General features: G+C 54.8%; 1 protein-coding gene across 1 annotated transcript; it reads right to left on the bottom strand.

The window, feature by feature from the left end:
* Window positions 1-234: 234 nt before the first annotated feature.
* Window positions 235-9,386, bottom strand: MLXIPL (MLX interacting protein like; the record flags this gene model as incomplete). The annotated part of the gene is made up of 14 exons (XM_084251150.1): window positions 235-353; window positions 628-757; window positions 1,353-1,476; window positions 1,556-1,683; window positions 1,863-1,982; window positions 2,073-2,188; window positions 2,341-2,491; window positions 2,567-2,634; window positions 2,871-3,417; window positions 5,110-5,267; window positions 8,115-8,195; window positions 8,321-8,522; window positions 8,957-9,001; window positions 9,345-9,386. 14 exons carry the CDS (start codon window positions 9,384-9,386, stop codon window positions 235-237), a joined length of 2,031 nt encoding a protein of 676 aa, XP_084107276.1.
* Between the last annotated feature and the right edge of the window lie 15,057 nt (window positions 9,387-24,443).

The following is a 24,443-nucleotide window of genomic DNA, read 5'->3' as shown; positions in this document are numbered from 1 at the left end:
TAGTCTGGAAAATGGTGGCCCATAAGGGGGCGTGAGTTTCCCAGGGTCACAGCCTGGAAATCAGCTCTTCCTGGCTTCCAAGAGGTGGGAAGAGACCTGGACCTTGCTCAACCCTCAGGAAAGGGTACAACCAGGCCCTGGGGCAGGAGGGGAATATGCAGAAGTTATCCCTGGAGTCCTCAGCCAGGAAGACAGTCCCAGGGCAGCTGAGTGAGTGGCAGCGTCTGGCCGGCACTATAATGGTTTGCCAAGGGTACCCTCTGTGACTGCCTGCGTGGCTTGCTCAGGTATACAGCTTGGGTCCGTCAGGATACTGGTGGATGTGCTCAGCTGGCGCAGGGAGTTTAGAACAGCTGGGGAAAGAAAGAGAGGTGCCTCCTGGGGTCAGGGCCCTTCCCTTGGATGCTAAAGAGTAAGAGACTAGGTGAGGACTAGTTGGCAAGATGGTCGGCCCCACCTAGGACCTCTGTCTGCAGGCATCCCAGAGGCTGGGGATTGTCCAGAGGACATGGTGGGGTGGCCAAAACCCTAGGATCTTTTGAGCAGGCTGGACCTGGGGTCTGAGTAGAGTAGAACCCTCTGCCCCGAGGTCTGGACATCCCAGTGGGCAGGCAGGTGGTCACATACTTGGCCGGAGAACAGGTAGGGAGCAGTACTGGTCCAGCCAGGCCAGCGAGGTCTGGCGGAGGCTCTGCAAGCTTGCTGTGGACACCATCCCATTGAAAGACTCGAACAGAGGTCGGATGAGGATGCTGAACTGTGCCCACGTCAAGGAGCAGCCTGTGGGCCAGCTGGTACTTTTGCCCACTTCACATAGTATCCCCACATCTGCCACCAAGCAGGGGAGGGGCCTGACTACTGGCCCACCTTGATCCTCTGTTGCTGCCACCCTCCCATCCTGCTGGGGTCTGCCCTCTCTCTGCCTCTCAACCCCTTCCTCCTCGCTCCTCCTTGGCCCTCTTTCTGGCCTGGACTGTCCCCCTCTCCTGGGCTTCCTGCTCTGGCTCAGTCAAGAGTTTCGCTGGTATGGAAGTGGGAGATTCCATGGCTTCTCTAGGCTCGCCCCACTCCCACCACTGAGTTTAGCACGTCCCCCCAACCCCAACTGGCCAGACTTTCTGTGGCCAGGGCTGTGGGGTCCTTATCCAGGGACTCTTTCTTTAATTTCCCTCTGCTCCCAGCCCATTGCTGGGCAACCCTGCTGGCCCAAGATGCCAAGGCATGGGAGGAGTGCGTAGGAGAAGCCTGTTCCCCTGGGACAGCTCTGAGACCCTGTCTGGGAGCTGAGCCTATGTCAGCTGCAGCTTGGGCTGCTGGCAGCGTTCACTCCGCTACTGGCCAAGTGAGGATACGACCCAGAACTTCCAGTTGTGCAGCGTGCGGGTCCGGACATAGTCATCAAACATGACCCGCATCTGATCGAAACGCTGATGTGTGATGGGCACCCCGGTAGCAGGCAGCTGCTGCTGGCACAGGCTGGGGAGGTGGGGTGGGTCAGGGGTCGGGAGGCAGGAGGCATACCCCTGGGTCCAGCGCCCACGGGTCCCCCACCTACTTAATGGCAGCATTGAGCTCCTCGATCTGGTCCCGCAGCTGCTGGGCTTCCTCCTGCAAGGCCGCCCGCTCCTGCTGCAGCATGGTGATATACTCAGCCGTCTTCTGCAGCGTGGTTGCTTTGCTTACCTGCAGGCATCACCAGTGCTGGCTCAAGTTCTGGGGGTCACCCCACCCCGGATCCACTGAGGCACTGGGGTGGGAGGAGGCACTTGGCTAACTGGAGGAACCCTGGGATTTGATTTTGAGGGGAAAGGTCTGTGAAGGGGCTGTGTGGTTCTGGGGAGCCAGTCTGGACTGGGGCTCACCTTAAGGCTGGGCTGGGCGCTGAGTGTGCTCACCAGCCCATGTAGGGTGTCAAATCCCAGCTTGATGTTGAAGCGCCGCTTCTGCTCCGCAGAGATATGTGTGATGCGCCGGTTCTCTGTCTGGGGGTAGACAGCAGGGTGAACTCTGGAAGGAGCGCAGAAGAGCCTTGGAGGCAGCAAACAGAACTTGGGGTGGAGGGCAGTACCCACCTTATTGTTGTCTGGGCGGGCCCGGCTTAGGATGGGGTGAGGGGGAGAGACATGGACACTCAGAGTCCCTGGGCCTGGCACGGAGTTAAGTTCCCGGGACAGCTGCTGCTCACCACCTGTGGCAGGGACAGACAGACCCACAGAAAGACCAACATAGAAGAGAGGGTCCCATTGCCCAGTGCCTCACCCTGACCCAGATGTAGTCACCCCTTTTTTCTTCCCCTCCCTTGATCCTCTAGAGTTCCCCAATCCCTGCAACCCTCTTTACCGCTGGGCGCTGGGGGTGAGAGCCGCTCCGCTTTGGGGACAATCAGGGGCCTGGGAGGGACCAGTGTGGCTGGGCCTGGTGGTGGCCGGGGTGGTGTGGGGGCCGAAGTCGGGGGAAAGAAGGTGCAAGGGAAATCAGGGACCGTCTCCTGCTGGGGTGGAGAAGGGGGAAGAGTTGGGGTGAAGTCCCTTGGCCCACCCTCACCTCCTAGTGCCTGCCATCTTACCGGGGATCCTGGGGGCTGGAGGAGGACGCTGGACACGAGTGGTGGTTCCAGGGTTTGTTCGGGTTTGGCTGTGCATAGACAGAGCTGTGAGCGCCTCTGCGGCTGGCCCCACCCCCATCATTGCCCTGGAACACACTCCCTCTCTCCTAACAGCCCCTAGTCCTTTCTGGTTCAGGCCCATGCCCCTCATTCCTCACCACCCTGCCCCCCAGCTGAACCTCCCCCAACCTTCATCCTCCACTCCCACAAGTCCCTACTTCCAGATTTGGTCCCCCCACTGCTGACGCTGCTCTTCCCATCTCACCTGCTGTGAGCAGCTGTGTGAGGCAGGGGTTGTTGCCCCCAGCAGAGGCAGTGGGAGTGGCAGTGGCAGGGGCCAGAGTTGGGGGGCTGGGCTTCTGCCCCCTAGGGGAAGGGGTGAGAGGCTTGCCCCTGGGTTGCACACCTTGGGGCACTGTGAAATGAAGCCCAAATGGGGGCTCCGGATACCCTGAGGGTAGAAGGTCCATGGGGAAGCAGGTAGAGACAGCGCTTGAGCCAGGCTGTGGGATGAGTGGGAAGGCTGCGGGGGCAGGCAGTGGGGATACTCCGGGGGCAGGAGGCACTGTAGGGAAGGGGAACCTGGGTGAGAAGATAGGCTCTTCTGGCAGCAAAACAGTGGGTGGAGCCAGGGGAGGGAAGGGGGTTGAGGGACAGGGCTCCACAGCAGGCCCCTTGGCAGGGACAGGGTATTGGAGGAGGGGTGGGGGGGCAGGAGGGGGTGGGAGCTTGGGCTTGGGTTCTTCAGGAAGGAGGAATTCAGAGTTCAGGAAGGCACTGGAGTCCAGGGGGCCTGGACAGCTGCTCTGAGCCTGGATGGGGGGAACAGATAAAGAAAAGGGGGGAAAGATGGCCTTTGTGGCCACTCAAGCAGCCTCCCAACCTGAATGCACTCTGGACTGGGCACTGGGAGAGATAGAGAATCGATCCTCCCCCTGCAACATGCGCATCAAGGATATGATCATTTAATGAGGGGAAGGAGTGGAACACATTTATGCACAAATTTGGCATGAAAAAGAGCATTATCTTCTTCTCCATCCATTCATTCACCAAATAATTTAGCCAGGCCTCCCCTGGTGGCGCAGCGGTTGAGCGCTGGGCTGTGAGGCTGCCCGCAGCCTTTGTGGCACCGGTTCCTTCCCCGGCCGCCGGCAAGGGTCCCACAAAAAAAAAATTTAGCCAACCATGTGCCAATCCACTGACCCTTCCTCCATTCACCCTTCATCTGTTCACCTACCTCTTTGTTCTCTCACCTATGAGCTCGCTCATCTACCTGTCTCTCCATCAGTCCACCAAGTACCGACCCAGTCATCAATCCGTCCAACCATCTATACTTCATTCATCCGCCAACCCATCCATCAGTACTTTCGCTAGCCACTTACCAATCCTCCAGCCCACTTGTCAATCCACCACACTGTTCATCCATGACTCCAACCACCAACCCATCCCTCCCCAACCTCTCATCTACCTAGAGACACCAACCCATGCATGCATCTGCCCCATGTGCCGCCCACATTCCCGTCCACCGACATATTCATGTACCCACTCCATTTACTCGCTCAATTCACTCGTTCAACCATTGGGCAGCCATTTCCTCGGTGCTGTTAATGTGGATGAAATCTTCTAGATATGGAAGTGCAGTGGTGAGGAAGACATAGCCCTTTCAGGCCTTCACTATCTAGTTGAGGATGGAGACCCTCAACTAGGAATTGCTATAGTATCTGCAGAGCGATGATGGAGGGGGAAGGCATCTGATCTAGCCACAGGGAGGCCTGCGGATGCCTAAGTCAAAAATGGCTGTTTTGGGCCTCCCTGACAGTACAAGGGGTTAAGTCTCAGCACTATGAAGCTATCTGCACCCACCATAGCACGAGTTCGATCCCTAGTCAGGAGCAACCCCTCATGGCGCAGCAGACCTCTCCTGTCTCCCCCACTGCTCCCCTCAGCAGTGTATTTTCAGTCAGTTCATCTGTTCTGTTCCCCACTCTGTCTCTGGTGAATCCTCTCATCCCCCACACTTCTGGCCTGCACCCCAGTTCTTGTATGCATAAATAAATAAATCTTAAAAAAAAATTGGAACGTGCTTAATATTAAAAAAAAAAAAGGCTGTTTCCTAAACACACATGCTCAGCTTTCTGCCTCCATGTGCTCATTCACGCATCTCCTCCCATCAGGCCTGCCTTCAGCTGGTCTCTTCTGTCCAAACCCCACCATTTCACTAAGGCCCAGAATCCCCCTCTGGGAAGTCTTCCCCGAGCAACCCAGCCCTGGGTGGTGCTCTGTTCCTTGCTCCCCTTGTCCTCAGCCTCCCTCCCGCAACCATTTTGTCCAATTGTGCTCCAGGAGGGCTTTCTCCCCAGCTGAGTTGTGCCCTGCAGAGAGACAAGATGGGTCTTTCTCCCCCTTGACCACGCACAAGACAGAGGACTCAGGAAGTTCCCAGAATACCTCCTAGATGCGGGCAGGTGAACTGGGCAGGATAGGGTGGGATGGAGCAAGCTCACCTGCCCTGAGAGGTGGGTCATGCCTGAGGAGGCAGGGGGTACCTCTGAGCCCAAGATCCCATTGCTGAAGTTGGGGTCAGCCATAGGGCCAAAGCTGTGGGGCTCCGGGAAGTTTGAAGGCGTGGGCGTCGGTGGGGGGCGATAGTTGGCGAAGAAATCTGTAATTCAGATATATAGGAAGAGGTTAGGGCTGAGACTCGAAGCAGTGGGAGGAGAGCAGGCCTTGTGCCCTTGTCCCTAGGTTGGTTGGCTGTGGGGTGGGGGCTGGAGGGGGAGCAGGGGCTTCCACAGGAGATTGTGAAACTGGCAGAGTTTCTGTCTCACTCAGGGGAAGCAGCGACTGAGGCTTGGGTGGGATGGGCCTGAGTGGGAAGCAGCAGAGAACTTCTGTAAGGGTGTGTGCAGGGACCCCAGGAAGCAGCCCTGCCAAGCAGCCCTGTACTTGGCTCATGAGGCACCCCCTTCACTGTCCCCAGGCCTGGGCATTACCCTTATCTGCTCCCACTGTTACCAACTTCGCTGGGTACATAAAAGGGGCTGGCTGGGTAGTAAAGAGTGCCAGGGAGGGAAAGGGTGAGGTCCAGGGGGAGGAGGTCTGGGATGGGGAGGGGCCCCAGGGTTACAGGAGTTCAAGAGATGAGTCAGGGGTGAGAGAGGTCAGGAGGTCAGTATCTGGAACAAGTTGGGGTTGTTGGAAAGTCAACAGGTGGGGCCTTAAGGTTATATCCCAGGAGGGGCAGTGAAGGGGCTAAGGGGGTGAAAGCAGGGGTCAGAGGTTGATCTCAGACTGGGGGCAGGAGCAAGAGGGTGCTGGAAAGCCGGGAAGAGCTATTGGGAAGGGGCAGCCAGATTGTTTGAGGTGCGGGTTGTGTAAGCCCTGGGCTATTCTGGTTTTGGGAAGCAGCTGCCAGTGGCCTAACCACATCCCGGGCCTGGTTGCCACCCGCCCACCCGCTCCCTTCCGGGCACCTTTCTCTGACCCTGGCTAGCCTTGGGTCTAGCTCCCAAGGCCACCGGTCTGGTCAGACCAGAACCCATGACCTTGGATAGGCCCAGCCCCCCCAGCCCAGATTGCTGGTAATGCCGCTGTCCCAGGGGCTACCTCGAAGGAGACCCAGGAGTGGCACAGCTAGACCATGCCGAGCCTCAAGGCCAAAGGGAGGGGTTAGGCCTACAGGTACATCTTATGTGACCCCATGTGGCACTGTATGCCACTAAGGAGCCAGCTCTGTGCGTGTCAGCATGTGGTCTCACAGCATCTGTGTGACTCTCCCACTGTCTGTAGGACTGAGCCTGTGTGCACCTGACATGGTGACTGAGGTGCTCAGCTTGCATGTCTGCTCTTCACCCCCATCTGCTCATGCATGTATGTATGTAGACCTGTGTGTGCAGGTCTACATCTTTCCACCTCCACACGTCAGAGACCATGCACCCTTTAGGCTTGCCACATACTGGGCCTGGCCCCAGAGCAGCTCCCTGCTGCTGCCCACTCCCAAGGGCTCAGCAGGGCTCAGGGAGTAGCCAGTCCAGCTCATCCTTGAATTACCAGCATTCCCTCACCACAGCTTTTCTGCTTGTCCCTGCCCTGCACAGAAGCAGCCTCCTATCCCTAGCACCCACTAAGGCCTGAGCCCCCCCCCGCCCAGCCTCCATTCTGTCCTCTGACAGGCCTCCCCTCCACCAGCCCCTCTCAGACCCTGAGCACCCTCCCCTTTGCTGAATACCATTCACCAAGCCCTTTCCCCTTCACTGAGTGCCCCTGGTCAGCTCCCTCCTCCATGGGGCTTACCCCTCCTCTGGGTTTGTCTCCCAAGTGAAGAATTCTCAGGGACAATCAAATACCTGGTTTCCTGGTGCTCCTTGTCCTCCCAGAACACAAAGCATCTGAGGGGTCACGCCAGCCCCCTCCCCTGTGTGACCCTCAGGAGAGGCTGTTTGTGCCACCGACCCCAGCAGCGATCTAGGACTGAGAGAAGTCTCTTCCTAGCCCCAGTTGTCCAGGTTTTGCTCAGAGCCTGAGGTGGGGGTGATTGGGCTCCTACCTGTGGCAGGGGTCTGTGTGCCCAGACAGGTCTGCTGCCCTCCCAGGCCGCTGTGCTCCCAGGGCACTGCCATCAACACTTCTGACCCCACAGCCCCCACCCTGCCCAGGGCTGAGGGAGGGGTGGGGGTGGTTCCTCATTCCCTAGGCCCCGCCTCACCTTTTGAGTGACAGGCCCAGGACCCTGTAGGGAAGTGGAGGGGGCACCCCCTTTCAATTCCCTGACCCTTGGCTGAAATAGGCTGAATGTGCAAGCTGACCCCCAGCTTAGCTTCAGAGCTTCCTAAGTGTATGAATATAGGGAGCAGTCTCCAAGACATATAGCTAAGCAAAGAAAACAACGTGGGGAAGAGCCCACTGTGAAAACAAGAGACTTGTCCACATGAGCTGTGCAGACATGAGTGTCTCTGGAAGGACACAGAAACCAGTGACCTGGTGGTGCCGGGGGTCAGAAAAAGGAAGAGAGAAAATGCTACTTTTAAAAATGCTTCACAAGATACGATTTCTGGGATCATAAAAATAGTGCAGGAGGGAAGAAGTGGGTAAGGTCCAGGTGAAACAGACTGGCAAAGTTGATAAATGTTGAAGCAGGTAATGGTTACGTTCAACTATTCTCTCTCTACTCTGTGATTATGTTTGAAATGTTCTTTCATAAATAGCTTCTAAAATGTATTATGTAAATACACCCAAACAAACCAAAGTCCCCTGAGCGAGTCCCAGCATCACTGCTTCCCTAAGAGCTCCCAGAGCCTGCAGCTTCATTGTCCCTGACGCCCTGTCCCCTAACCCAGATCCCTGTCTGGCTCTGCTCTCAGCTTAGGCCATGCCAGCTGCCTCCCAAGGCAGAGCCCTCAGAAATCCCTCAGACCATTTGCTCTCCAAGAGGGGCCTGGGATGGGACTGAGGCCTCAGCCAGGCTGGCAATGGCCCTGCCCACCCCCACCAGGGGAGGGGCCTGCCCCACCTGAGATCTCCATGAAGTCATCCAGGCTGGGCTGCAGAGGCGTCAGATCTGGCTGGATCATGTCAGCATTGCCCATGTAGGCTGGAGGGGGCAGTGTGCTATCAGAAGTGGCAGGCAGGGTGGAGTGGGGCACACATCCCCAGCATCCTCCCTGGACCCGCCGCTTGGCCTCTCACAGGCCTCCTTTCCCGGGCACTGGCCCTCACCATCCTCCGGGGGCAGTTGCATGGGTGTGGGGCTGGGCTGAGTCATGGTGAAGAGCGTGTCAGAGATGTCAGACAAAAAGCAATCAAGGTCCAGACGCTGTCGCCCACCAGGCTCCTCCTCGGGGCCCCCCAGTAGCACCGGCACCACGCTGGAGAAGAGCTGCTCGCACCATCGCTCTGGTGGCGGCCACCCCCCTTCCACCTAGGAACACAAAGCCATCAGGAACTGTCTGAGAGCTCCACTGCACCCCACTCCTCTCCACCCTGGGGCAAAGGGGTCTGCCCCGGCCCTTCCATTTTTCTTTGCTGCAGGGAAGGCCAGGGTCACCGTCCAACAGTCCCTCCCAGGGGATAGATGGGACAAACCGCTGAAGAGATAAGGGTCCCCTTTCTGCTCCAAATACATTTCTTGCTTGAACCCCCATTCTCCCCTGCTTCTGCAGGACTTGCACAGACAACCAGAAAGCTTGTTGTCTTCCCATCGCTGCAAGCACCAAATCTTCCCCTCCCTATGGGAGAAGGGCTCATCTAATCCACTTGGGGACATCAGCCACACCCACTCTGCTCACATCACACCCTAAGCTCTGCCATAGCACTGCCCAGCAGAGGAAGGCAGTCAATTGCCTGAGTACCTACCTGCTTTGTCGCCAGGAGATCCCCTTCCCTGCTGGACTTACGGAGCTGCAGGAACACACAGAGGTGAACACTGGATCCCTTGCCCCCTCCTTCATCACTCCCTGCCAAGGCCTCTTCTATCACATGCTCCCCAGATCTAGGGGTATCCCATTTGCCCTCTGGTGCTCTTCCGCCCTGGGAAGTAAGGAGGCTGCGAGGAGACTCTGTGGCCACACGGTGGCACTGTCATCCTGGGCTGGAATGGAGATCGGGGTGTGCGGGGTGGGGGGCAGAAGAGGGTGGGGAGGTGTGGAAAACTGGGAGGGCCGGGGGAGGGGGCAAGGTGATGGTGGTGGGGAAAGCAGCCTCAGAGGAATGGTCTGGGGCCTCCCGCTGGGCCCCCACTGACCCGCTTCTTGTAGTAGATGCGCCACTTGTGGTACTCGTGCATCACCACCTCGATGCGCCGCTTCCAGTAATTCCCCTCCAGGACCACGGCCTGAGGAGGGCGGGGCTCAGTGCCAGGGGCCGCACCCTGACCCCTACCACTCACGTGCTGCCCATCTGGGCTAGCCCTTCCCGCACAGTGCAAGGAGAGATGGGAGCCACCAGGGAGGTTTGGTGGGGAGGCAGGTGGGCTGGGAACCTCAGCTACCTCCGGTTTCCGGTGCTCATCAGCCTCTGGTCCTTGCAAGGGGGTCACGAAGCCACATACAGGGCTCTTCCTCCGTTCCACATCTGAGGGAAGGGAACCAAGTCAGGGGTGCCAAGCTCCTTCATCTCCCACCCTCAGGAGCCAGGGACTCATGTGTCATACTCATGTGTCATCCTGCTCCTGCCTGGCATTCAATGCTCAGTTTAAGTGGCACCTCTTCCAGGAAGCCTTTCTGTTTGCGCTTGCCCTCCCAGATCTCCCTTCTCTATGCACCCTCTATTCTTTCACCCTGTGAAAGGAATATCCTCCACCTCCTCTGCTTCTCTTGGGAGCCTAGTAGGTGTGCAGGCAATGCTGGCTGCACGGGATTGTGGGGTGGTCCACAGGAAGGGAACTGCCTCAGAAGGTCCTGGTCCGCCTGGCAGGCCCCAGAGCTCTGCTTCAGGCTGCTTGGCACTGCCCACACTCACCCCAGCAAACCAGCTCTGTCCACCTCTGACTACTTACCTGAGCCCTTCCCCATACCCTCCTTGTGCTCCCTGTTGCCATTCTAAGCCCAGACTCCTTCCTTTACCCTATAAACATATCCTGAGCTCTGCTTCTCCTCCCAAACCTTTCCCTCCTTTTTGCTACCCCAACAAGCTAACTTCTTCCCTTTCATCCTGTGGGATTGAGATGGTTTGTCTGAGGATTAGACGTGAAAGCTTGAAGTCTGTGGGGAGTTTTTGTGGCTAGGAGGCAATGTTGGCATCGAGCCATCTAGAGGCACAGGCTTAGGAGGGAAGTTCAGGGAAAACTGCCTCCACAGCAGGAAGATGGGCTGCAGAGTTTGAGGCTGGAGTCAGGGAGACCAGGTGAGAAGTGACAGCAGGCAGGGGGACAGAATAAGGAGGGGAGGGGCTAAACAATAACAGAAAGTCCCAACAGCTCACTTTCAGGGAGACCTTGCGTGTCATGTGTCGGGCCCTGTGCTGAGACACGGGTGCTCTCACTGAAAACTCGCAGCGAAGTCGGACCTGTTATTCCCCCTTCACAGATGAGCAAGCTTCGGCTAGCACAGGTTGGGACTTTCTCAAGGTCACACAGGTAGGGCTAGACTCAAATCCACTTCTGTCTGACTTAGACCTGGAGTCCTTTCAGCAACTTGTACGACAGCTAGAGACCAGAGTCTGCATGTCTGGGTAAGGACCTCATGTGGCATCAGAAAGTTGTGCTGAGAGAAGACTTTGCATCCATCCCACTTTGCTGGTTATGCGGGATGGGTGAAAGGTGAAGGCTCAGGCAGGATGGTGGGGATACTAACACCTCTGTCCTGGACAGCACCTGTTCTGAGAGTTCTTAGTTGAGGACTGGAACCAACCAGCTGGGAGCAGTGGAAGGAGCACTGGCTCAGAGTTGGAAAGTCCTGGACTTCCAGCCAGCCACAGCTCTGTGATTTTCATGCCCTGTGACCCTAAACAAGTCACTTACCCTCTGGGCCTCAGTTACTCATCCATAAAATAGGGGTAGTAATACCACCAAGAGTTGCCAGGCAGCCTGAAATAAAATGATTTATGGAAATGCCAGGCACATCAATGAAGAAAAAGAGGAGACACTCCCTTTTCTCCGCTTGGATGGAATCCAGCAGGGCCAGTACAGATAATACCATGTGTGATCCCTTTTGGACCTTGTGTTCCCAGCTCAGCACAACCTGTGATCCAGGACCTAACTATTCTGGACAAGATCCCTACATAGGCCCCGCTAGTCCTAGGAGTCAACCCTGCTGGGTCACATGAGATGGGAGGGTCGAGTAAGACCAACGGAATGACTGACCTCCTCAAAGCCACATCAATTCAACCATAATTTACTGAGCACCAACTTTGTGCCAGGTCCATTCACACCCATTATTCCCATGCCAGCTGTGAAAGGTAGAGCTATTGGCTTCATTTCATAGATAAGGAAATAAGTTCAGAGAGGTTAGACAACTAGCCTGCAGACACACAGCCAGAAAGGGGCGAGACGGGGGAAAAAAATCAGCTCTGGTGACTCCAAGTCCAGAATTCCTTCCACTATGTCACATGGCTCTCTGGGCCTCTTCCCCCAAATCTTCAATGGGGGGCACCTGCTGGGTGTTCAATAAGGACTTCGGTGAAAGGCTGGTAGAGACCCATGCAGGAGCCTCAGTTTCTCCATTTGTGAAATGATGTGCTTGGCTCCATTACTGTCTAAAGACTCTTTCTGTCCCAGCATTTGAGACACCTTACACTAATGGGAGGGAGAACAGGCCTTGCAATGTTCCCCAAATCTCAGTCTATCCCGGACTTCTAAGGGGGACCACTGCTGTCCCCATCTTTACAGTAGACAGCACCCTTGGACTCCCCAAGACCTTCTGGGAATCAGAAGCTCTTCAAAGGGCTTAGTGCAGGGGGCCCAGTCTCTTCTAAACACTAGTAGCACCCTGCTGTGCTAGCCCCTGAAGGTCTCTTGGACAGTCCCCATGTGTAGCCCTACTGTTGGGGGTGGAGGGTGGGGTGCTTGCCCACTCACACTGGATATACCAGGCTCTCCAGATGGCGTTGTTGAGGCGAATCTTGTCTCTGCAGAGCAGCTTGAGGCCTTTGAAATTCTTCCACTTGGGAGAAACCAGTTTGCCACTGTCAGAGGGAGAGGGCTGGGTCAGGAGTGCAGAGAAGAGGGAAAGCTAGGCTTCTTCTGCAGGGGTTGGCTCCACACTTACCATACACTGGGCTCTCATCTATGGTGAGCCATTTGAGGGACCCCCAAATCCTGTCCCTCATTCTAACCTGCTCGAAATTCCTACTTGTGTGTCCCCATTAGGTGCCCTTCTGCTCCCTGGGGAGTGCTATCTGTTAATCTACTACCAGAGCCCGCCCTCCAAGGCTGAGACTGTTTATCAGCTCAGTTATCAGAACAGTGCCCTGCAGCCTTGGGCTTACTGGCTCAGGAGGGTTCTTAGACCCAGTCCTAGGGAGGGAAACTGAGGAAAGGAGAAGACTGGCTCAAGATCACATGGCAGAGATTCACTCAGCCCTTGGGGGTTTTTCTCCATCAGTCCTGCTGACCCCCTTAGGCCCAGGCCACGTGGTGATTTGGTGAGGAGGGTGCCTCTTTTCCAGCGTGAGCCTTGGAGCAGCCAGTCACTGCCCAGCCCAGCCCAGCCCAGCCCAGCCCAGAATCCCAGGATGACAGTCTGGACCGAGCTGGGTGTGCCCTTTCTCAGTGGCATACACAAAACAACAGCCACCAGGGTTCCAAAGAAGGCAGCTAGGATGGTGGCATTGTGGCAGTGAGGAGATGGCGCCGGAACCCTAGCATTCCAACTCCATGAGATGGAGGGGCTCTGCTAGGTGAGGGGCTTGACTTCAGGGTCCTGCTAGGCACAGGTCAAATCTGCCACCTCCAGGGACCTGACCTAAGAAATATTCAGGGTCTCAGAGCCCTGCTGGTCCCTTCCTCCACCCCTCCTCCTGGTTCATAGCCAGGGTTGTATGAAAGTCCTCACTGGCTCACTTCTCCAACTCTTGCTTGTATGGAAGACTGAAACCATAAGACTTATTCTTTCAGAAAGCCAGGCCTGCTCTGCAGGGGCCTCTCCCTCCTCCTGAGGGTGGGTGGATGGCAATCGGACTTCTCAGTCCCTTGGGTGCATGGGTCACTGGGTCCCTTCTCCTCTCTGGTCTCCAGGCTCCTGTGTTTGCCTTTGGCTGGGGGTGCTGGGAGGATGGCCACCCAGGGCACAACAGGCCTCATTACCCAAATAGAGTACACAGCCCAAGAGCCCAGGCCCCCTGGCTGGGCTCCTTCCTCCTGGGGTAGATAAGCGCCATCTGTTTAGTAGGGAGACTTCGCGGGGGCACTCTGACACCTCCTGGGCCAGCATCTTTGTGGCCCCTGTGGGGGACTCCTGAGTTTGTTGCCCTGCCTGTATCCCAGTAATCTCTCAGTCTACTCTGCCCACCCATTTCCCTGCTGAGGTTTGTGGCCAGGCAGGGCAGGGGGTAGGGGGCCAGAGGGATGAGAAAAAGACAATGTCCAAGGCCCAGGAAGAAAGGATTTGGTGTGTACTGGGCCTGTAGGATGGTGGGGAGGGGAGAGGCCCCATCTGGAGCAAAATGCCTAGTTCCAGGGTTCAAGAGCTTCTTGTGACCAATAGAAAATCTAGAAATCTTGAAGATGGGATGGGGTAACTCCTGCCCCCCCAAACACATCTACCTTGCAAGAATGCCCTTTAGAGTCTCCCCAACAAGGTCATGTTTGCTCCCCCACTCCCACAGGTAGTCAGCTCTGACCATGAACCAGTATGTTCTTGGAGCTTCCAGAACCTGCCTTCCTGGGCTTCCACAGAACAATGTACACAGGTTTATCCTCCTAGAGGAGAAGCCCTCCCTCTGCCCACGCTGCCCTGCGGTGTGTGGCAGCTGGCTGGGCCTCTGCAGATGCTCCTCCAGGTCCATTTGGCCAGTTCCTCCCAGCACCTTCTGCACCCCCTACCTCATTGTCCCTTCTCACCCTGTCACTCTTTTGGGACACTTGCCTTCTGCTTCTTCCCTTTAGGGAACCTCTATAATCAAGGGTCTTTAAGAGTTAAAATACTCTCCCAGCTTGAGCTTGTTCTTCTCCTCCATCAAATGGGGAACCCAAGGGCTCCTCTGGTAGTGAGCCATCACCCTCCCGAGAAGCTTAAGCTCCTGCCCGGGGCAGGCCAGAGACTTAAAATTTTAGATGTTTAGGGAGAAAACAGTCCTCTCCCCTCAGCTGCTCCCGGTTGGGGTTACATCATCCTCTTGGTAGGGTTGGTTCTTGGAGTGTGCTCTGTCACCCACCACACCACCTTCCCTGGACCTCCTCCTTGGGGTTGGGGAGGGACAGCCCAGGTAGAGCTGTATGTGTTATAAAGCAGGAAACAGAAATTAGAACTAAGTGGGAAGTGGTGGGGGTGGTCTTTGGGGGAACCTGTGAAGGAGGGGTGCCCACATTGTGCACACTAAGACCTTAGATGCCCTGTCTGAGACAGGCCCTGAAGTCCGAGGGAGGGAGGAAAGGGCCGGGAATTTGAACTTTCCACAGCGGTCCCGAGCCCTGGACGATCAGGTTGCAACATGACCTGGGCCCGGGGCCAGAGCAAGTGGGCCAAGGTTACAACGCCTCCAGCCAATGGGGTCGAGGCTGGGCCGCCTCGCTTGGGGGTGGACAACACTCCCGCAGCAATCCCCCCACCCCAGCTCCCGCTGGCCTTCAAAGCTGCAAGTGTCTGTCTGTAGCCAGCGGTTTTCAGAATGGGAGGAGACGCCGCGGAGGAAGAGGATTATTTGCGCAGCGGAAAGATCAAGGCCAACCGATACCCCTTTCTCCACTACGGTTTTCGGTTGATAATTTATCCTGGGCCCTCCGCTCCAGGGAACTTTGCTCCAGGGCACTGGGCCAAGACCCCGGTTCGCGCCGTCCCCTGAGCTGCGGGCGTGGAGCGGGGGCCAGGCGTGCCGGGTGCGTCCTGTGACGCGCCAAGCCGGGGGCTCAGGCAGCGTTAGGCGCTGGGCTTCGGCGGAGTCCGGGGTAGGCGAGCCCTGGACTTTTGGGCAATAGTCCTGGGCCGCCTGCAGCACCCGCTGCCCAGTCAGGACTAGAGCTCTCGGCGAGCTGCGCGCCCCCGGCTCAGCCCCGGGCACCCACTACCCACCACCCTCGACCTAGCAGATCGAGAACGTGTGTCCCGGCAATTGGGGAAGGAGAGTGGGAGTGGACAGAAGACAGGGTCAGTTTCAGCCAGTGCTGGCCAGAAATTGGGACAACCTCGGGTGCGAGGAGTAATGCCAGGGAGCAGGGAAAGAGGGAGGGGTTTGGGTTCGTGGGGTCTGTAGTTGGTTGGGCGGGATCGGAGAGTGGGGGGTGGGGATGGCTAGATGGCCTGGGGTCCTGGGAGCACGTCGGATGCCCTGTCATTTCTTTGGGGCAGAGGAGCAGGGGCCAGGGAGAGGGGTCCCGTGTGGGCCTACGGAGGTCGAGGTGGAGGGCAGGCAGTGCGCGCCCTGGGGAGGGAGTGATGGTGGGCAGGAATGGGAACCAGGGGGTGCACAAGCCCGCTGGGGGCCAGCGGGCTGGGCCGGGGTCGGAGGATGCTCGGGGCTGGGGCAGGGGAGTGTCTGCTAAGTGGCCCGCAGTCCCGAGAGCGGCGGGAACCAAGACTTGGGACCGGGTGGGGTGTCCGGGGCCCCAGCGCGCGGTCGTCGGGCCCCGGAGCCGCCCTCACCTGTAGGCCAGGCTCATGCACTCGAAGAGGCGGGTGAGTGTGGGGTCGATGCTGCGCGGCCCGAAGTCGACGAGCCCCACGGGCCCCTCCTGGTCGCGCCGCCGGGTCAGCGAGTCACTGTGCGGAGACGACACCATGAAGTGACCGCTGTGGATGACCTGCGAGCGCAGCCGTCCGCCCCCGCTGCGCCGGGCGCTGGGGTCCTCCGAGTCCGTGTCGGAGTCCGAGTCCGGGCTAGGGACGACCCGCGGGCGCTGCAAGCCGGCGGCCAGACCCGCCAGCGCCCCGGCCGTGGCCATCGCCGCCGCCGCCGCGCCCGGGCTCGGGAGCAGCCTGCGCCACCCGGGTGGCCAGACCGGTCTCATTAGCATAGCCCCGCCCCCGTCCCGAGGGACAGTTCGAGGGGGCGGGAGCTCGGGGCCGGCGCGCGCGGGAGCGGACGGGGCGGGGCTTGTATTAGCATAATCTATGCGCCAGGTGTGAGCGCGCAGACCTAGGAGTTCCGCTCCGCGGGACTGGAATTTGTAAAAGGAGGTCTCTCCCCCTCCAACCCCTGTCCTTGTGCTGTAACCACTTAGAACCCCTGTTGGATCCGTAAAAGGAATCTCCAGAAGAGACAGCTGTCAGTCGTTCACACCTGAGTCTGAAAGCACCTCAGTGCCTGGGGTTTCTGCTTCCAGGGATGCCTTCCCAGAGGCCCTCTCTGTCTTCTCCGTTCTCCTGGCTCACATTCAGCATCCCTCGGTCCTCTCCTAGCTGGTCCTTTCGCCCCCACGAGGGTCTCAGCACCCCTAGTTAACATAATGATCATCACTACATCCACATAGACGCCCAGGAGGGTTGCGTGGAAGAGTCCTTCGAGGCCCCAGGGTCATTACCAGTGTGGTGGGAGAGGACTGGCTAGATGGAGCCTTGGTCACTGTCCCTGGGCATCCCCTAGGCAGGCAGCATGCTCAGGAGCTTTGGGTTCCACGCCCTACCCCCTTGGCCCATCTTAGGAGCCAACCTACGTTCCTGCTTCTGAAGAAAAAGAAATTCTCTTCTCATTCTAAGAACACAACCAAGCAGTCTAGTCTGGGCCTTCACATCTGTCAACTCCCTGGAGCCTCTAATGGTTCTCAGAGGTGGGGTCCTTGCCCCACTTCAGAGGGGCACAGGAGACCATGGAGTGGAAGCATGCCCTAGTGTCTACAGCGGGGCAGCAACAAAGGCTGGTCTGGGCTGTCTCTGGTGGGGCACAGGGGAGGGCTGGAGTCAAAGTCACCACCTTTGGCTTTTTGGAAGGTGTGGCTTACATGTGTTCACCGGTGGGAAAGCGGAGGAGAAGGCAGTCAGCAGGAGGCTGGAAGTTTGGTAGAGTTCCCTCACAGCACTTTCTTCCGCCACTCCCACGATCAAACCGCAGTGCTCAGGACTGCCTAAGGTGCTGAAATGATTCCCCAAGCCTGCTCACAGGATGGTCCTTCCACCCACCCATGTCCCTTGACTGGTACCATCTGTTCCTGTCAAAGGGCCACCTCATTATCCCAGCAGCCTCAGCTCTTCTCCTCTACCTGCCCTCTCCTGCTGTCTGCAGGGGCTGCATTCTCCCTGGCCATCCCTGCCAAATTCCCAAAGGGGGGCCTCAGGTGCCCACACCAGCCTGCCTCCCTGCCCCACTTCAGATCCTTGGCATAGAGATCTGTTTGACTTCTCCCCTGGCCTGTGGGCCCTGAGGCTGGGTTTCTGAAGCCCTGCATTGGGCACCCCAGGACTTGGGGAATGCTTAAAAAATGGGGCTAAGAAGAGCTGGTGGCTGCTGTCAGGGGTAGGGACAGGAAGCAGAGGTCCCTCGGAGCCTCCTAGCTTCAGGGGCCCTGGCTTAGAAGGTGCACCAAGTCTCAGCTCTGCTGCTAATTCCATGCATGACCTGGGGCAAAACTTTGTTTTTATACAGGGGATCTGCCTCTCCAGATGTAAAAAAGGGAAATCAAATTCGGTGATATCTTAGGGTCCTGCAACTGTCACCTCCCTCGGCTATAGGTGTCTTCTATCAGTGTCCCCAGCTCATCCACCACGCTCCGGAGCCCTTGTCCCCCAGAGTTGTCTCCTATGGTTCAAAAGGCTTTCCCCTGAGTCAGGTCTTTAGAAGGTGGAATATTTCTTCCACCCCATGCTCTACCTCTTCCCTGAAATCACTTGGCCCTCAACAGACAGCTGGGTACAGGGCCTGATACCACCTCTGGAGGCCTAAGCACTGAAAAGACAATCCCTCTCTGTGTAATTCAAAGCAAAACAACATTACATTGTACAATAAATTGAGGAAGTCCACAAATTCTGATATCTACCTTGAAGAAATCTTTGATTTTTAAAAATATCAATTTATCAATTTTTCTGAAAAATGTTTTAATGCTCAAACCTTGCTGGAGCTTTGAATACATGCCTCACTTCCCCTATTCCAGGCAGTGTCCAGCACTTTGAATCATGGTCTCTAACCTGGCAGAAATAGGTAATATTGCCTCCATTTTACAGTTGAAACAGACACAGAGAGGCGAAGAACTTGTTCAAGCCCTAGCTAAGAAAAGACAGAGTCAGGCCTGCCTCTGGAGTCCAGGCTCCTTCACCTATGAGGTTGCTGCTGTCTCTTCTTAGATATGATTCCACCCACAATCAGCAGGACAAGTCAAACCAGCTGATATTAAGGGGGCACAGCCCGTCTGGTGACAGTGAGCTGGGCTGGGATCACCCTCTTGTACCCTTTCCCATTTGATCTGTATCCTTCAGTGTTCATAACCTGTCATGATGAATAAGTCTTGTTCACTGCCTGGGAAGGTACAGATTGAGGTTCTGAGTAAGATGTGAAGATCTGGCTGTCCCTGACATTCTGCCTGACACCACACACTCCCTGTCTCCCAACCTTAGTTCTCACATTCCTCTCTGGATGAAAAGCTCCCCTGTTCTCGAAGTAGCACCTCCACCTTCAATATCTTCCCAGAGTTCCCACATCCCTTGTTCCCATACAACCCTAATTTCACTGGACTCTGCAAATGGTGCACATACCTCCCTTTGCCACTAGATGGCGAATTTCCTGAAATCAGGAATCATGCCTCTCTCTCAACTCTTTTCTTCTAATGGGTATGTGGAATGAATGAGTTTTTTATCTATTAAGTACATCTATCTATCTATCCATCCATCCACCTATTTATCTACCTGTAATCTACCTATCTATTAATCAAACAACCAATCATCTATCATTCTATATCTATAACCTATCAATAATCACCCATTATCTATATCATCCATCCGTTCATCTATACACACACACACACACACACACACACACTCACACACAGAGAGAACCCACTAAAGTGCATAACTGACCCAGTGAGAGGTATTTCACTTTGCAAGAGTTAAAAAATATAGAAAGACAAAGATTCATAACTTTCAATATCCATAGAAATAAAGAATAGATTCAGCAGCTGCAGGGTTTAGGAGTAGTGTGGTGGGAAAATGGGGAGTGACTGCTAATGAGCATGGGGCTTCTTTTAGGATTGATGAAAACGTTCTAGAATGATATAGTGGTAATGGTTGTACAGCTTTGTGACTACACTAAAAACCACTGAAAAGGATGAATTTTATAATATACGTGCCTATCTCAGTAAAAAATTAGACAATTTTATCCTTACTCCATTTACTGACAATCCTCTCGGCTATGTATATATGTGGGTGTGTTAGTGTTGTTATTGCCATTTCACATAGGGGGAAGCTGAGACCCTGAAGGGTGTCAGCCTTCAGAGAGCTGTTGTGAGAATAATCTATAAATAGCTAATACTTATGGAGCACTTGCTACCTAAGGTCTTTGGAGTCTTCATGATAGCACCATGACTTATAGTGCTTTTTGTGGACAAGGAAAGAGGCTTTGCCAAGGACCACAAGGTAAGAAGAGAATTGGGATCCAGGCACAGGCAATCTGACATACATAGATACCTTCCCAAATGAAGAGAACTAGAACTTCATTCCGTGCCACTACTAGTGTGCCTTGGCAAATCACTCTGCAAAGCTATTCGTCAGTATCTATGAGAGCTCAATATCCACATACCTTATGCCCCAGCAAGTCTAGAGAGATGTGTACCTGTGTGCGCCAAAAGACACAGACACATAGGAGTCTGTTCATAGCAGCGATATTCTTATTAGCTCGATGTCGGAAAAGACCCAAATGTCTATCAACAAGCAAAGTGATAAATATATCGCCTTCCAGTCACACGATGGAATACTAACACAGCGGTGAGAATGAACACTCCACAACCAGATGCAACCAAGTGCATGAATCTCCCTGGCAATATGTTGCATAAAAGAAGCCTGAGACGTGGACGTATATATCCTCTAAGGTTTCACTTATATAGAGCCCAAAATGGGCATTTATATAAAGCTCCAGAATAGGCATGCTGTGTGCCAGGAGTCATGGTTTGATCAACCTTGGGCTGACTAGAAGGGGCTTTCTGGGGTGCCACTAACATTTGTTTCTTTATCTGGGTATGGGTTTCATGGGTATGCTCTCCGTGACAATCCACTGGGCAGGATGTGTATACTTTTCTATGATTGTTAGATTTAAAAGTATTTAAAAAGAGAAATTGAGTTTGTACACGTGAACATTCACAAAACCAGTCATTCCACCTCCCAGATACTGAAGCTGACCTTGGCTAAGGGTGCATTGGGTATCTAGGTGGTGGAGGAGGAGATGCGTCATCAGTCCCAAATGTGGACTTAATAAGCGGGGAGATCACTGAGTGAGTTAAGGAGGTAGAGGCTGGAGAGCTGGATGACAGTGCGAAAGAGGAATCTTTGTATCTCTAACTGGAAGCAAGATGGGAAGTCACTTCCCCTATCCAAACCTTAGTTTCCGTATCTGTAAAGTGGGTGAACAAATTACAAAGGAAAAATTGATAAATATGGCTAAAGTGAGGACGTTAGGTCAGATTAGTTTTCATATCAGCAGAATCCAATTAGTCTATCAAAAAATATGAGTCACGGGCCTCCCCGGTGGCGCAGCGGTTGAGCGCTGGGTTGCAAAGCTGCCCGCGGCCTCTGCAGCGCTGGTTCGATCCCCAGCTGCTCCCCGGCCACCGGAGGAGGGTCCCACATGGCGTGCAGGCCTCTCCTGCCGCCCGCTGCTCCCCTCAGCAGTGTACTTCGGTCCTTCTGCCTGTTCTGCTCCCCAGTCTGGCTCTGGTGAATTCTCTCACCCTCCCGCCCTTCTGACTGTACCCAGTGCTTGTATAAATAAATAAATAAATAAATAAATATTTTTTTTTTTAAAAAAAATATGAGTCACAACATATTTTCCTTCTTAAGAAGTACGCTCCACGTTTATAGACTCTGCTTCTATATTTATGTTTAGTGATAAAGAAGCCATCATTATTATTTTTGAAGAAGATTTTATTATTTTTGCGTAGAAGGCCAGAGGTGGTGGGGCGAGAGGATTCGCCAGAGACAGAGTGGGGAACAGAACAGGCAGATCTACTGAAATGCACTGCTGAGGGGAGCAGCGGGTGAGACAGGAGAGGTCTGCCGTGCCATGCGGGTCACCTCCCTGCTGGGGATCAGACTTAGGCTGCTACAGTCGTAGCACTGACACTTAACCCCTAGGCCACCCGGAGGCCCCAGAAGCCATTATTGTTCATACATCTTTAAATTACAAAAACCCTAAGTCAAAAAAAAAAAGTTCTATGTAGACAATCTCTGATCCTGGTTATGCATCATTGATCTTTGCATTCTGATACCCTGAGATTTGAGGGGGGAGGAAAAGAAAAAGAGGGAGAGGAAGGGAGGAAGCACACAAACATAGGAGGGCAGAAGTCAACTGAGTGACCAGTATCCATGCATCCGTCCATTCCTCTGCCCGTGTAGTCGTTCACCGACACCTCCATCCATCTGCTAGTAGTCAACCTATCTACCCGTCTGTTCGTTTATCTACCTCTCCATCCATTCATCATTTGTCAATCCATCCATCCATCTCCTCTTCCAAGCATCTGGTCATCCGTCCAGGTCTTACTAGTCAATCTGTCCCTTTGCCCATCCATCCTTCAATGTGTACATCTCTGTGACGGTCCATGTCTTCACCTGTCTCCCCACCCAAATACTGACTTGCCCATACAGTAAATGCCTGTGGGTATCAGGCCTCTCCTAGGAGCGAGAGGATGGGGAGAGGGCAGTTGCTCAGACTCTTAAAACCTGCCTTCCACCTCCAAGCAACTCAGCATGGGAGGATGAAACATACCTACCATGACTGCTTGGTACTTCCAGTGCCTGGGGCTGAGAAAGTTCAGAGTAGGGAGGCTGACGTGAGGCCTGGGCATGAGGGTAGGTCTCTAGCAGAGGGTGCGCTTAGAAGTAAGTCTTGAAAGACAAAGTGGGAATGAGACATCCGCAGAGAAGGTGTCCTGGGAGAGAACAGCAGGGGCAAAGGCAGGCACGGCAAACCATAGAGTGGCCAGTCCTTCAACGACTGGGGTGAGGATGAGGTGCCAGCAGCCGGTGCAGCTGCCCTGCTTCACCCAGGCCCTACCGGGAACCCTGACTCTAAGGGGCGTCATATATTAAATGCCTGTGGGTCTCTGTGCCAGTGCCACTCACAGTGTGACCTGTGGATCTGTGGATCCCTGGCAGCCATGGATTCCCTCACCCATTCATGACAAGATAAACATACAAATTGAGAATAAGTGTTTAGAAATATATACATCAATTTAATAGAGTAATTGGATGTCTGTCGACTACAATAATACAATAAATAAATAGTAATAAATTTAATAATGATAAATAATAAAAAACTGGGTTTATAGTTCACATTTTTTTTCCAATTTAATGTTTCTAGTAATTCCTTTTGCTGTATTTTACATACGTATACATCCACAGACAACTGATCCAGAACCCTCCAGGCTGCCCCAGTGCTGTGCAGCATCATGGTATCAGGCCTGAGAACTGACACTCACAGGGCACCCAGAAGGCTTATCTCTCACCAGAGTCGCACAGACAAGACCTGGTATGATCCCCAGAGGTAGCCAGTGTTGTGGGTGGGGAAGGGGGGAGGGAGGTGGCCTGGGACTCTGGATAAAGCAGGGCTGATAATTCTGATTAAGGGTACATGCTGTCACCCGATGGTCTAGGCAAGCCCTCTCAGCTCCAGGTTACAGATGTGCACAGTGAGGCCGGAAGAGGACAAGGGCACTGGGGTGGGGTGTGATTCAGAGGCAGCAGTGGGAGCAGAAACCAGAGTTTTGGAATTAGGCTGCCTGGGTTTGAATCCCAGCCCTATGAGTTCCAGGCTGTGTGACCTTCAGTCAATACCTTGGCCTCTCTGGGACTCTATTACCTAATCTATAAAGTGAAAAGAAAATTCTTTCCCTCTCAGGTAACCAGGAAGAAGGAAACAGTGACAGAAAAGCTCCACATAGCACCTGATACACACAGTAGGTGCTAAATTCCAGTTCCTCCCTCCCCTTTCCCTACTTCCCTGAGCCCAAAGGGACCCAGTCTCTCCTTCCTCTGCCTCTCACCCCAGCCCAAACCCCTTCTGATCCTGATCAAGGAGTGAGAATTGGGCTAACGAGGGCCTCTCCAAGACCCTGACATTTCCAACATGGTCTGAACCTACTTTTCCCCCTCAGAGAGCCAGTAGCAGGGTCCAGGGGAGCCCCAGGATTGGGGCACCTCGAGGTAGTGCAAGGCGTCAGGAGGCGCCTTCGCTTCCACACTGCAGTTTGCCAAAGCTCATTCTGCCCTCAGTTTACAAATGTCACCTCCACCAGTGTCAGCCCCACCCCCACATATAGGCCAGATGATTTCATTCACAGAATTCCAAGTCCCCAGGTGGGGCTTGACCCCACCTCTTAGCTGCTCTCTTAGGTGGGCCTAGGTTGAGTCCTGAGCCCAGCCTGAGCCCTGAGCAGGGCTCAGGAATGTGTCCACTGGGGGTGACCTGGAGGGTGACAGTCAGAAGGAATCTCCTATCAAGAGAGGGGAAATCCTGGTAGCCACTGTTCAGAGTTCCTCAGCTGGAATTTCCCTCTTCTTCCAGCTGCCCTGAAGCTGATTAGTGGGGCAGGCCTGAATCCACTGCTCAGCTTCCCAGACCTGACATTCCTGTATCCCTGCTCTCAACATTTCACTGGATCTGGGGGCTAGGGCAGGGGCAGGCTAGATGAGAATAATAGGCGATCTAGGGTGAGATGAAGGACTGGGCTAGAGCCCTGGTCCTTCCTGCCACCTAACTGAAGTACCCATCAACCCCCTTGTGAAGGACCACAGGGATCTTGCTTGGGAGTGGGCTGCTGACCTTGAAAGCATCCTGATGTTCCATTTTATTCTGTCCCCACCTCCCTACCAGTGGCCAAGGAATAAGCCTCCCCAAGTCACAGAGGGAGAAGCAGGCACAGAGAAGGGAAGCAAAGCACCCAAGGCCATACAGCGAGACACTGACAAGAACCCAAAGCTAAAACCATCCCAGGCCTAACCATGGTCTCCTCATCCCCAGGAGACACAGGAGTGCAGGGCAGAGTAGCCGGGAGGGAAGGAAGCCCTAACCTCCCCAGGCCAGAGGAGTAGGAGTGCCTTTTCCCATTTCTCTAGCC

This window comes from Talpa europaea, assembly GCF_964194135.1.
Source record: "Talpa europaea genome assembly, chromosome: 12".
NCBI lineage: Eukaryota > Metazoa > Chordata > Mammalia > Eulipotyphla > Talpidae > Talpa > Talpa europaea.
Note: the sequence above shows the minus strand (reverse complement) of the source record. Positions and strands in the feature narration are given on the sequence as shown.